Below are 11,953 nucleotides of genomic sequence, written 5' to 3' on the forward strand. Positions count from 1 at the left end.
GCGGGTGGCTGCAGGGGCTGCTCAGCTGCCCCAGGCCTCCTGCTCCTCCCTAACCACTGGGCCTTCCTCCACCCTGACTTCCTGCACCCCGGGTCAGGTCTTGGTGTGGCCCTGGATGGAAGACTCTGGATGTGGCCTCCTCTGCTCAGCCTCGGGCTGCTGGGCCTGACTCCCCCTCCCCAGACACCCTGGGGCTCTGCTTTGGGGGGTGGGTGTGCCCCATCCCCTGCTGGATGAGGGGCCAAGAGGGAGGTGGGAGTGCAGGCAGGAGGCCCAGGCTGGAAGGGGGACCCCACGCTCACTCACTCTCAAGAGCATGTGGCCCAGAGATTAATCTGCAACTCTCCACCCTGAGCTGTGTGACAGAACAGAGCCCTGAGGCCTCCTCGCCTACCCTGACAGCTGGGCAGTCTCAGCAGCTGGGGCAGTGGGGCCTCAGTTTACCTTCCTGTAAGGGGCTCCCGAGCCCTCCCACCCACTGGGCCCACCACACTCACGCTGGAATCACAGGCATGTGTGGTCAGCCCAGCACACCTCCCACCACCCCCACGCTGGCCACACGCACTTGGGCCAGGGGCACGGTGTGGACAGTCGCCCGTCTGGCCCTTGGTGCAGAGGGGCCTGAGCCTCACCAGACTCAACCCTGCCCCTGCCCTGGGGCCACGGGGAGCCCTCTCTTCCACCCCAGGGTGGGCTTTGTGCCAAAGATGCCCCTGCTCCTGGCCAGCAGCTTCAGGAGCAGCCAGACCAGGTGGACTAACACTCCTGTCCAGCTGCAGGCCCAGCTGGAGGCCACTGAGGCTCGGCTGCAGAGGTCGGAGCTGGAGCACAGCACAGACCTGGAGGAGGCCCTCGGCTGTCTGGAGGCCGCGGAGCAGCGGTGAGGGGGATGGGCAGTCAGGGCTGCGGGAAGTGCGGCTGTCACCTGAGAGGCAGCAGACCCCACCGAGCCTGGGATTATTGGCCACCGCTTCCCAAAGTGCCTCTAAGTTGAATTTGCCTGCGGGAGTCATTGCAGGCTTTGGTGGGCAGGGGAGGGGCCTAAAGAGGGGGAGCTGGGGGCCAGGACCTGCTCACTGTGGCCTCAAGCAGAGCTGGGTGCACACTGCTCACCCTCTTGCTCGCAGCAGGACCCTGGTTTCCCACCCCTCAGGGCCAGGGCTGAGTGGAAAAACAAGGGCAAGGCCAGTCGCGACAGTCCAGGTGCCCACCCAACCAGCTCTGCTGTGCATGAGGCATGGTTATCATATGCCACCCCATTTCACAAGCCAGGAGGAGGTGGCTCGGAGCAGAGGGGCTGCCGTGAGCAGCGGTGAATGAGGGGGCTCGTGCCCGGTCTCCCTGCATGTGGCATCACCCCTGCCGTGCTACCCGCCACGTCAGCACCGCTCACGAGTGAAGGAGAGAGAGAGAGGGAGACACCCCCACCTGTAATCGAGCAGCAGCACCGCTAGGACGCTGGCGGCGACTGGGCTGCCACTCACGCCTCGACTCGGCATCTGGGTCTCCCCACCCCACATGCTCACAGCCTAGAGATGGTGCTGACTGAGGGGGTTCTGCCCACCTAGGGAAGTGGAGGTTTGCGGGCTGTGGGCAGCCTCACAGGCACAGATGCCATCATGGGGCTCCTTGGTCCTGTTCTCCCGAGTGTGCCACCCCAGGACCCTGACACCTGCTGAGGCTGGTGCTCAGGCCATTACTGCAGGCAGGGCCAACCCCAGCTGTCCCTGGCCCCCAGTTGGTCCAGCCAGCCCTGTGGTGCCCTTTTCCCACTCTCCTTCACACCCCAGCCCTGACTCCCAGGTGCTTTGGGCTTTGAGCCTCTCTGACTTCATGGTCAGGGGCTCTTCTGTTCATCGTTGGCAAATGTGTGCCACACCCCAGCTCTCCCAGTAGTCACCCCAGCCCCCCCCCCAGCCCCATGACCCATCTCCTGGGAGGAAAGGGCCCTCTGCAGGGCGGATGGGAGGGGCTGAGTCCCTGGGGCAGGTGACCCATTTGTGGAATCCATCCCATACTTGGCTCATCCTCAGGGAATCTGGAAAAGGAAGACAGGTGCTGAGAAGCACTTTGCAAACCAGTTTTGAGTGGGTAAAACAACCCAGGCAGAGGCCGATGCCTGAGGAGCAAAGGAGAAGAGAATGACCCCTGTGCGGGGCTCATTAGAGGGAGGTCCACCGGCTCCACGGGTTTGGGGTCCCTCACCACAGCGCAAGCAGACCTGCTCCCGTAGTTCTAGAGAGGCTGCTCCCGCCCTCCCCAGGGCACGCCCGACTCCTCTCCCCACCCCCTCTGGTCTTCCTGCATGTCTCGCGGGTGGAGGAGCGGGCCAGGGTTATGGGGGCAGAGCCAGGAGAGCACAGGAGGGGAGGGAAGGCAGGGGTCCCAGGAAGGAAGGAGGGTGCAGGGGTGGCACCTGGGAGAGCCACCCTGGAGGGGCCCACTGCAGGAGGTTGGTACTGCTCAGGGGCAGAGGACTTCAGGGCTCCATTTCCACCTCTGACACAGGGTGCACCTGGGACTCTGAGTGCCTCCCTAGGGAGAGGCCACCCACCCATGACCACACCACTGTGGCTTCTGTCCCTCCAGGAGCATTGGCTTCTCCCAGGTGAACACGCTGCTGCGGGAGCAGCTGGAGCACATGCAGAAGGCCAATGACACACTGGCCCGGGAGCTGGCCAGGACGGCGGGCAACGTGCTCCTCCTGCAGGGCAAGCTGGAGCTGCGTGAGGCACAGCACTGGGCTGAGAGAGAGGTGCTGCCCCATCCTCACCCATCCAGCAGCCGCTGCCTGTTTGGATGCCTGGGGCTGGTGGTAGTGGGAGGGACCAGAGGGGATGTGCTGACCCCTCATGTGGGACTTCCGGCATGAGACATTTGAGACACATCGCATCCCACGCCATCGCCTGGTCCACACATTTCTATGGCCGGGTGGTCACATGGTAGCCACAGGCGTGAGAACTGATGCTCTGGAAGGAGACAGTCCCCTGAGTTCATGTGGCATTTGTTTACCAAGGGTCTTTACGTCCCCCTAGCTTGAAACATATTCTCACTGTTAATAGCTGTTTTCGCTCAGCTCCTTGAAGTCTCTCTTTCTCTGTCTCCTGGCTTCCCTGTAGCTGTTGAGAGGTCAGCTTCCCATGTCCTTGACTCTGACTGCTCCTTGTAAAGGTCATTTGTCCTCTCGCTCTGGCTGCTTTTAAGATCTCTGCTTTGACTTTGGTGTTCTGCAGCTTTACTGTGACGGGTCTTTTTGTCTATCCTGCTTAGGCTTCATCAAGCTTCTGTGTCTTTCATTATTTTGGAAAGTAGTCACTGATTCTTTACACATTGCCTGTGCTCAGTGTCTCTCTCCTCCAGATGTAAGCTCGTCATCTCACGCCATCCGCCACGCTCTCAACCGTCCATAGTTTCTTTTGTTTTATCACCCTGGTCTATACTCTAGATAATTTTTTCAAATCTACCTTCCTGTTCATCAATTTTCTCTTCTGATGTCTAATCTCTGTTAAATCTTCCTACTCAGCTTAAATTTCACATTTAAGAGTTCTGTTTGATTATTTTCAACATATCTTACTGAACTCATACTTTCAAACCTCTCACATACTTGTTGGCGTATGTTAAAAGCAGTCATTTTGTAGTCTGTGTCTGATATTCAATGATCTGAAGTTTCTCAAAGTCTGATTCTATTGTTTCTGCTGGCTCCTGATCACAGTTCTTTGTTTCCTTGTGTCTTTGGCGATTTTTTTTTTTAACTGTGAGCTGCTTGTTTTCTAAAACTTCTAAAACTTTGTGAGCATTCCCTGAAACCTGGAGTGAATGTAGTTTTTTCCAGAAGGATTTTCACTTCCTTCTGAGGGGTGCCTGGGGCTGTAACAGTCTTTGGGGCCACATTTGAAGTTAATTTCCAGCTTGATTCTTTTGAGACCACCCAACTTCTGTGGATTCAGGCTCCAAACTGTGTGGAATCTGACTTGTGGTTCCAAATCTATGGGGAAGATTTCTTTCCTCTGTTCAACTCCAACATTCTAGACAGGCAGTTTTTCTTACAGTCTCCTGCAGGGTGTGTGTGTGTGTGTGTGTGTGTGTGTGTGTGTGTGTGTGTGTGTGTGTGTGTGTGTGTGTGTGCGTGTGTGCATGTGCAAATGTGAGTGTGTGTGTGTATGTACAGGTGTGTATATGCATAAGTGTGGTGTGTGTGTATATATGCATGAATGTGTGTGGTGTGTGTGATTGTGGTTTGTGTATGTGAGTGTACTCTGTGTATGCAGATGTGGTGTGAGTGTGGTCTGTGTATGAGTATGGTGTATATGGGTCAATGTGTGGGGGTATGTGTGAGTATGGTGTGTGTGTATGTGTGTGTAATTGTGATCTGTGTATGTGTGTGTGAGGTGTGTGAATGTGTGTGAATGTGTGTGGGTATGCAAGTGTGGTGTGTCTGTGTTTTAGTCCATTTTGTGTTGATATAACAGAAACACCTGAGACTGGGTAATTTATAAAGGAAAGAGGTTTATTTGGCTTACGATTCTGGGACAGCTGCATCGGGCACGGGCCTCAGGCTGCTTCAGCTCATGGAAGAAAGTGGCAGGCAGCTGGCATGTACATGCAGACCACATGGTAAGAGAAAGCAAGAGAGAGAAGGTGCCAGGGTCTTTTAAACAACCAGCTCTCACCGGAACTAATAGAGCGAGAACTCACTCATTAATCCCCCCGCCCCCAGGGAGAGCATTAATCCATTCATGAGGGATCCGCCCCCATGACTCAATCAGTTTCCAACACTGTCACATTGGGGATCAAATTTCCACATGAGTTTTGGAGGGGGCAACACTCCCAAACTCCATCAGTCTGTAATCATGGTGTGTATATGTGTACGTGAGTATGGTGTGTGTGGTGTGTGTAGGCATGTGTGAAATGGTGGTGTGTGCATGTGAGTGACACACCCCACATACATTCTCACACACATACATATACACACACCACCCACACTCACATGTACACACACCACCATTACACAAATGTGCACGCGCAGGCATACATACACACACCACATGCATTCACACATACAGCACACTCACGCACACTCATGCATATACACTCCACTATTAAACACACGTATATAAACTCAGCACACCTCACACATACTCACACATACACATACCACCATTACACATGTACCACACTCACACACACCCCACATGCATTCACACACACATTCACATATACACACACCACCATTACACACACACCACGCACAAACACACAAACACTCACACACCACACTCACACCCCCCACATATGCACAACACACTCACACATACATACACCACAATTACACACACACCACACTCACACAGACCACACTCACATACACACCACAGTCACACACACCACAGTCACACACACACACCACATACATTCGGCATGTGTGTGTGAGTGCGGTGTGTGTGAGTGCAGTGTGTGTGAATGTGTGTGAGGTGTGAGTGTATATGAGGTGTGCTGTGTATGTATGTGTGTACGTATGTGTATGTAATGGTGGTGTGTGTGTGGTGTGTGTATGTATGTGTATGTAATGGTGGTGTAAGTGTGTAAAGTGTGTGTGCATGTATATATGTGTGTGATGGTGTATCTGTGAGTGTGGATGTATGTACATGTGTGTATATGTGTGTAATGATATGTGTATTTATGTGTGTATAATGGTGTGTGTGTGTGAGCGAATGTGAGTGTGTGTGTGTAATGATGTGTGCATGTATGTGCGTATGTGTCTGTGAGTGATGTGAGTGTGTGTATATGTGTGTAATGATGTGTGTATGTGTGAGTGTGTGAGTGATGTGTGTGTATATGTGTGTAATGATGTGTGCATGTATGTGTGTATGTGTGAGAGTGTGTGAGTGAATGTATGAGCGAGTGTGCGTGTGTGTAATGATGTATGCGTGTGTGTAATGGTGTGTGTGTGTGTAATGATGTGTGTGAGTGAATGTGTGAGTGTGTATGTGTGTGTGATGATGTGTGTGTGAAAGTGTGAGTGTATGTGTGTGTAATGATGTGTGCATGTATGTGTGCATGTGTGAGTGTGTGAGTGAATGTGTGAGTGTGTGTATGTGTGTAATGATGTGTGCATGTATGCGTGTACGTGTGTGTGAGCGATGTGTGTGTATATGTGTGTAATGATGTGTGCATGTATGTGTGTATGTGTGAGTGTGTGAGTGAATGTATGAGTGAGTATGCATGTGTGTAATGATGTATGCGTGTATGTGTGTGTAATGGTGTGTGTGTGTGTAATGATGTGTGTGAGTGAATGTGTGAGTGTGTGTGTAATGATGTGTGTGTGAATGTGTGTGTGTGTAATGATTTGTGCATGTATGTGTGAGTGTGTGAGTGAATGTGTGAGTCTGTGTATATGTGTGTAATGATGTGTGCATGTGTGTGTAATGGTGTGTGTGTGTGTGAGTGAATGTGTGTGTGTAATGATGTGTACATGTATGTGTGATATATGTGTGTAATGATATTTGCATGTATGTGTATGTGTGTATGTGTGTAATGCTGTGCGCATGTATGTGTGTGTGAGTGTGTGAGTGAATGTGTGAGTGTGTATGTGTGTGTGATGTGTGCATGTATGTGTGTATGTGTGAGAGTGTGTGAATGAATGTGTGTGTAATGATGTGTGCATTATGTGTGTATGTGTGAGAGTGTGTGTGTGAGTGAGTGTATAGGTGTGTAATGATGTGTGCATATATGTGTGTGTATGTGTGTGAGTGTGGGAGTGAACGTGTGTGTGTATGTGTGTAATGATGTGTGCATGTATGTGTGCATGTGTGAGTGTGTGAGTGAATGTGTGAGTCTGTGTATATGTGTGTAATGACGTGTGCATGTGTGTGTAATGGTGTATGTGTGTAATGATATTTGCATGTATGTGTATGTGTGTATGTGTGTAATGCTGTGTGCATGTATGTGTGTGTGAGTGTGTAAATGAATGTGTGTGTAATGATGTGTGCATCATGTGTGTATGTGTGAGAGTGTGTGTGAGTGAGCGTATATGTGTGTGATGATGTGTGCATGTATGTGTGTGAGTGTGGTAGTGAATGTGTGTGTAATGATGTGTGCATGTATGTGTGTATGTGTGAGAGTGTGTAAATGAATGTGTGTGTAATGATGTGCGCATTATGTGTGTATGTGTGAGAGTGTGTGAGTGAGTGTATATGTGTGTGATGATGTGTGCATGTATGTGTGTGTATTGTGAGAGTGTGGGAGTGAGTGTGGGAGTGAGTGCGCGTGTGTGAATGTGTGTGGGGGTGTGTGCAGGGGTATCCAGTTCACGCCCTAGTCTGCTCACATCTAGCACACAGCACTGAGCCTGCAGCTCTTGGGCCATCCCCTTCATGTGTGAGGAGCTTCCTCCACACAGCACTTTGGTTGTGCCCTGGACTTTGCTCTCTGTCCCCTGAGCCCCTTTGGTCAAGGACACTGATGTTCAAGTTTCTCGGTTTGGCAAGAAATTGCCCAGGTCTCTCTCAGTTCCCTGACGTCACCAGTTCCTGGCCCCAGTGTCCTCTCTGCTGTGGCCAGCACAGCCTGGCATCCCAGCAGAAGAGTGAGGTCTGGACTGCAGCGTGTCTACCGGGCAGGCTGGTCCCATTGCCGGGAATTGTGTCTCAGCCCTGCTCCCTCGGTGACCGCAGTCAGAGAGGAGGGGGCGTGGCTGAAACTGCACCCGCCTCTGCTCATGGGCAGGAGGTCACCTGCCCTGCAGAGGTCTGCAGCAGTGTCATCGGGTAGTGGGGTGCCCTTATCTGAAAACAGTGCTGAAGAACATCTGTGGGGCTGTGACGGGTGGGGGAAGACAGTGGGTGCTGGGAACCCTCGGGGTCCCAGGAGTCGGCACACAGAAGACAGCCCAGCGTGGACCCTGAGACAGAGGTGTGGAGGCTCTGAGAGCCTTCTGCGCTTCAGCCCGGAACCGCTGAGCACACACAGCCCCATCTCGCTCCTGCCCCCAGCCCAGCCCACCCCACACGCAGCCCTGCAGTGGCCTCCAGGTCCACCATCCCAACCCCAATTCCTCCTGCCTTGCCTCAGCAGGCGGCTTCCCCATCTCCCCTGTAAACCGAGGGCTCCGCATGGTGGAGCCTTCTAGCTCCCTCTGTCTTCCCGACACCTTTGAGGTGCCAGGCCCACACCTGGACACCTACAGAGCCCTCGAGTGAGAGCCAAGGCCTTGGACTGGAGGAGGAAAAAGCCGGTCCTCCCGTCCTCTTCCCTCCACCCTGGAGGCACAGGAGATGAAGGCCACAGAAGATCACATGCCCCACAGGGAGACCAGGTCCTGGTCCTGGGAGTTCCAACCCCAAGCTGTTGTGAGAGCAGCGGGTGAGCCGCTCCTAGTCGGCACCCCTGCACTATGGTGGGGCCGTGGACCCCACCACGGCCCCCGACAGACGCAGGAGCTGTGAGGCACCCACCACCACTCACATGGGTGGCCCTGGTAGGAGCCAGGTATGGCCACGTACTCCCAGGGGTCATTTGTCCGTGGGACATGGGAGCTTCAGGACCTGGTATGTGATACAGAGTCCACCTGCAGCTCCTATGGAACCGGCCCAGCCTGGCAGCTGGGAGAGAGTGGGCTGGGGAAGGCGAACGGGTCCTGGCCTGAGGTGGACATGGGCCTCTTGCTTCCAGACTCGGCAGACGGGCCCAGCGCAGTCCCGGGAGCTCCTTCTCCTATGGAGACAGGCCGTGGCACTCCGGACGCATGTGGCCGAGCTGCGTGCAGCCACTGAGAGGTGAGAGCCAGTGCCCCACCTGCACCAGAGCACGCGCCTGGCCCCCAGCAGGGAGAGGAGAGGCGCGCTTGGCGGGGACAGAGGGGGCCGTGGACTGGGGGGAGGGACCGGTGGAGGGGCCTAGAGATGCAGGGGTGAGGAGGCGGATGTGGGGACACACCACGGGAGGGGGGCACCTACCCGGTGGAGCTCCTAGGGTTGCCCAGATTAGCCCTTGAGGTACGTAGTTCCCCGTTTGCACGCTGAGAGACTGATGCTCCAAGGGCTTCGGTCTTGCTCAGAACTCCTATAGCTGGTCCAGCCTGGCCCCAGCCCCTGCTCACCCCTCCCCAGCTGTCCCCCTGGTATTTTGTGGCAATCAATGCCATGTGGTGGGGGCTTCTCCTGAGGGTGGCTGGGGAGGAGTCACCCGTGGGGTCTCTCCCAATGCGGCTTGGAGCCTGGTGGGCCGGTGGCCTGCAAGCAGGTCCCAAGACTCTGCTGTGGGTCCTGCCCTTGCTTCCCAGGGGTCTCACTGACATGCAAGCAGATGCAGCCAGGACAGCCCGGCGCCTGTGTACGGCCTGCCTGAACCTCGACTCCAACCTGCGGCTGTCGGCCCGCAGCACAGCCGGTGCGCTGGAGCAGCAGCTGCGGTCCAGGGTGGGCGAGACCCTGCAGCTGCGGGGCCGCTGGCACACGGAGCAGGTGGCGCTCCAGGCCAGGTGGGTGCAGAGTCGGGCAGGCACCCCCCTTCCAGTCTGCCGGGCAGCTTCGTCTCCGAGATAGGATCACCTCACTCGCGTGTGGTTGGGGTCCTGATCTTCAGCCAGCACTCTGACACCTGAGCATTTTGCTGGCTGTCCCGTGCCTGCAGCACGTTCCCCGGGGTGGGGGCCCGAATCTCCTGGACGATCCCTGCAGGCGAAAGGTAGAATCTCCCTAACTTTGAGTATTTCAGAAAATGTCACAGCCATTGGACTGTTTTCTGCTGCACGGTTCCCAGATGTGGAATTTTAGGTCTAAATGCAGGAACGTTCTTCCAGAGGTGGGAATTTGTCTTAAGTAAACGATTTAAGAATCTGAGGTAGGTGGGGGGACTGGACCCCCTCCTGCACTGTGCTAATGAGACAAACGCCCCCTCTGGGGGGTCTGTGAGCCTCGCAGTAAGCACAGAAGGCTCCAGACACACAGCCCACACTGGGGCTTGGAAGTCTTGAGGGCAGCTCCAGCAGAAAATGGGGGTGCAGCTCCCCAGTGAAGGACTAACTTGCTGGCCATGGGGCGACTCCACGAAACCTGGCGTCCAGGGCTCACTTGGCCACGGACACCTCACCAGGCTGATGGGCCCAAGCCCTCTCTACCCTCGGGGGGCAACCCCAAAGGAACAGGATGTGGGGGCCCGGGAGAGCCCAGTGCAGCCTGTCGGGGCAGCACCCCAGGGCCGGAGCCGAGTACTCTGGGGCCACAGGAAGGGAGACCCAGGTGCCGTGGGGAGCCAGGGACTTTAAAAAGAAAGGGGCTCCCAGGAAGAAAAGAACAGTAACACCAGTCAATGTTAGACCAATGGGGACAGAGGTGTTCCGGGCAGAGGGACCAGCCAGAGCTAGACACGAGGCTGCAGAGCTGAGTGGGGACAGCAGTGAAGGTTCGATAGCAGGAGAGGCCTGGGATCAGACCAGGGACTGAGGCCCGCTCAGACAGAGGTGCAGCCTCGCGTCAGCAGCGAGGTCAACGCCGGCATGTAGGCCACGCCACACAGAGCCGGACAGAGACACAGCATCCTCGGGGCACCCGTGCTCTGCTCCATGCTGCTCCCCAACACATCGCCCACCAACTTCTCCCCAGACTGTCCGAGCAAACACTGCTGGTGGAGAAGCTCATGGAGCAAAACAAGCAGAAGGACAGAACCATCGCTTCCCTCTGCGTGGACGTTCAGAAACTGGTGGGTGGGGCTGGGGAGCGGGGTGGCTGTGCAGTGGGGGGTGTCTGTCAGCCTCACTGAGGGGTCTCCCCTGGCTGCAGGAATCCCGATGCAGCAGAAACCAGCTGGTGGTGGACGACTTGAGGAGCAAAGTCGAATCCCTGCAGCGCCTTTTGACCAGCATCACGAAGGTGTGGTCCATCTTCCGCCATCTGGTGGTAAAGGCAGAGATGGCCTGAGGGCCTCACAGGCCCCCGGTCAGTCACAGCTCTGTGCTCTCTCCCCTCCATCCCTCCTCTCTGCACCTTGAAGGTGGCCCAGGCAGACACCGTGTGCCCAGAGCTGGTGTGGAGCAGCAGCTCTGAGGGCAAGGAAGCACAGACCTGCCTGAAGAGCCCCCCGCGGGCCACGTCCCTGCACCAGGGGCTGTCCACGCCACGGGCCCGCTCACCAGATGCCCTGGACCCCGCACTGCAGGCCGTGTGGGCAGCCATTGAGAGGCGGCAGCAGCGGGAACAGGTCGGTGGCCACGGCCCATGGGGCACCAAGGCAGAGATGCACTCTGGTCTCCCACGGGGGCAGAACCATGAAACCCACCAGACCAGGGAATTGCCCCTGAGCCCCGCAACCCCAGAAGAGGCCTCCGGTCTTACGTGGGCCCTTTCTGAGGGGCTCACGCCCCCCAACCCTCAGCAGGAGCTGCACCTGCAGCTGGAGTCTGCCCAGGCAGCAGCGGCCGGGCTCCGGGAACAGCTATCTGAGCGCCAGCGGGAGCTGCGGGCCTCACAGAGGCTCCTGCAGGAGCAGGTGCAGGAGCAAGCTCGGGAGCGCGAGGACTTCCTGGGTCAGCTGGAGGCTCAGAAGCGCGAGGCGCAGTGCTGCCAGGCATCAGCCAAGCTCTTGGGAAGGTGACGGGAGCCCAGGCGGGAGCCAGCAGGGTGGGGCCAGGCGGGGGCAGCACCGGGGTGAGGCAGTAGTGGGAAAGGGCCACGCCTCCCAGACAGAAGTGCTCTTGGCTGGGCCACCTCCCCTCACCCACCCATCCCTCTGTCCACCCTGGGTGGTGGGACTGAGGAGCGTGTGGCATGAAGCCCCAGGGCCTATTTGAATCTTGAGTGAGAGGCTCTGCAGGGCTTCCCGAAACCAAATCCGTACGCGGCTCTGAGCAGGGACACGGGAAACAGGTTGGATGTGGCCCAGGGGTGGGTCGGCAGGTCAGGAAAGCTTCCCTGCTTGGGAGCAGAGTCGACGCCCCACCCCGTCTCACCCCCACGGG

The 11,953-nt window shown here is 56.2% G+C and overlaps 1 protein-coding gene across 1 annotated transcript in view; it reads left to right on the plus strand.

Annotated features, from left to right (window-relative positions):
* The window catches only part of CROCC2 (ciliary rootlet coiled-coil, rootletin family member 2), a 68,478-nt gene that overhangs the window by 2,818 nt on the left and 53,707 nt on the right, over positions 1–11,953 (plus strand). The window contains 7 exon segments of the mRNA XM_063087083.1: positions 774–880; positions 2,590–2,755; positions 8,671–8,774; positions 9,281–9,478; positions 10,602–10,698; positions 10,990–11,196; positions 11,374–11,585. Coding sequence (XP_062943153.1) covers positions 774–880; positions 2,590–2,755; positions 8,671–8,774; positions 9,281–9,478; positions 10,602–10,698; positions 10,990–11,196; positions 11,374–11,585 — 1,091 coding nt within the window.

This window comes from Cynocephalus volans, chromosome 1, assembly GCF_027409185.1.
Source record: "Cynocephalus volans isolate mCynVol1 chromosome 1, mCynVol1.pri, whole genome shotgun sequence".
In the NCBI taxonomy this organism is placed as follows: Eukaryota; Metazoa; Chordata; class Mammalia; order Dermoptera; family Cynocephalidae; genus Cynocephalus; species Cynocephalus volans.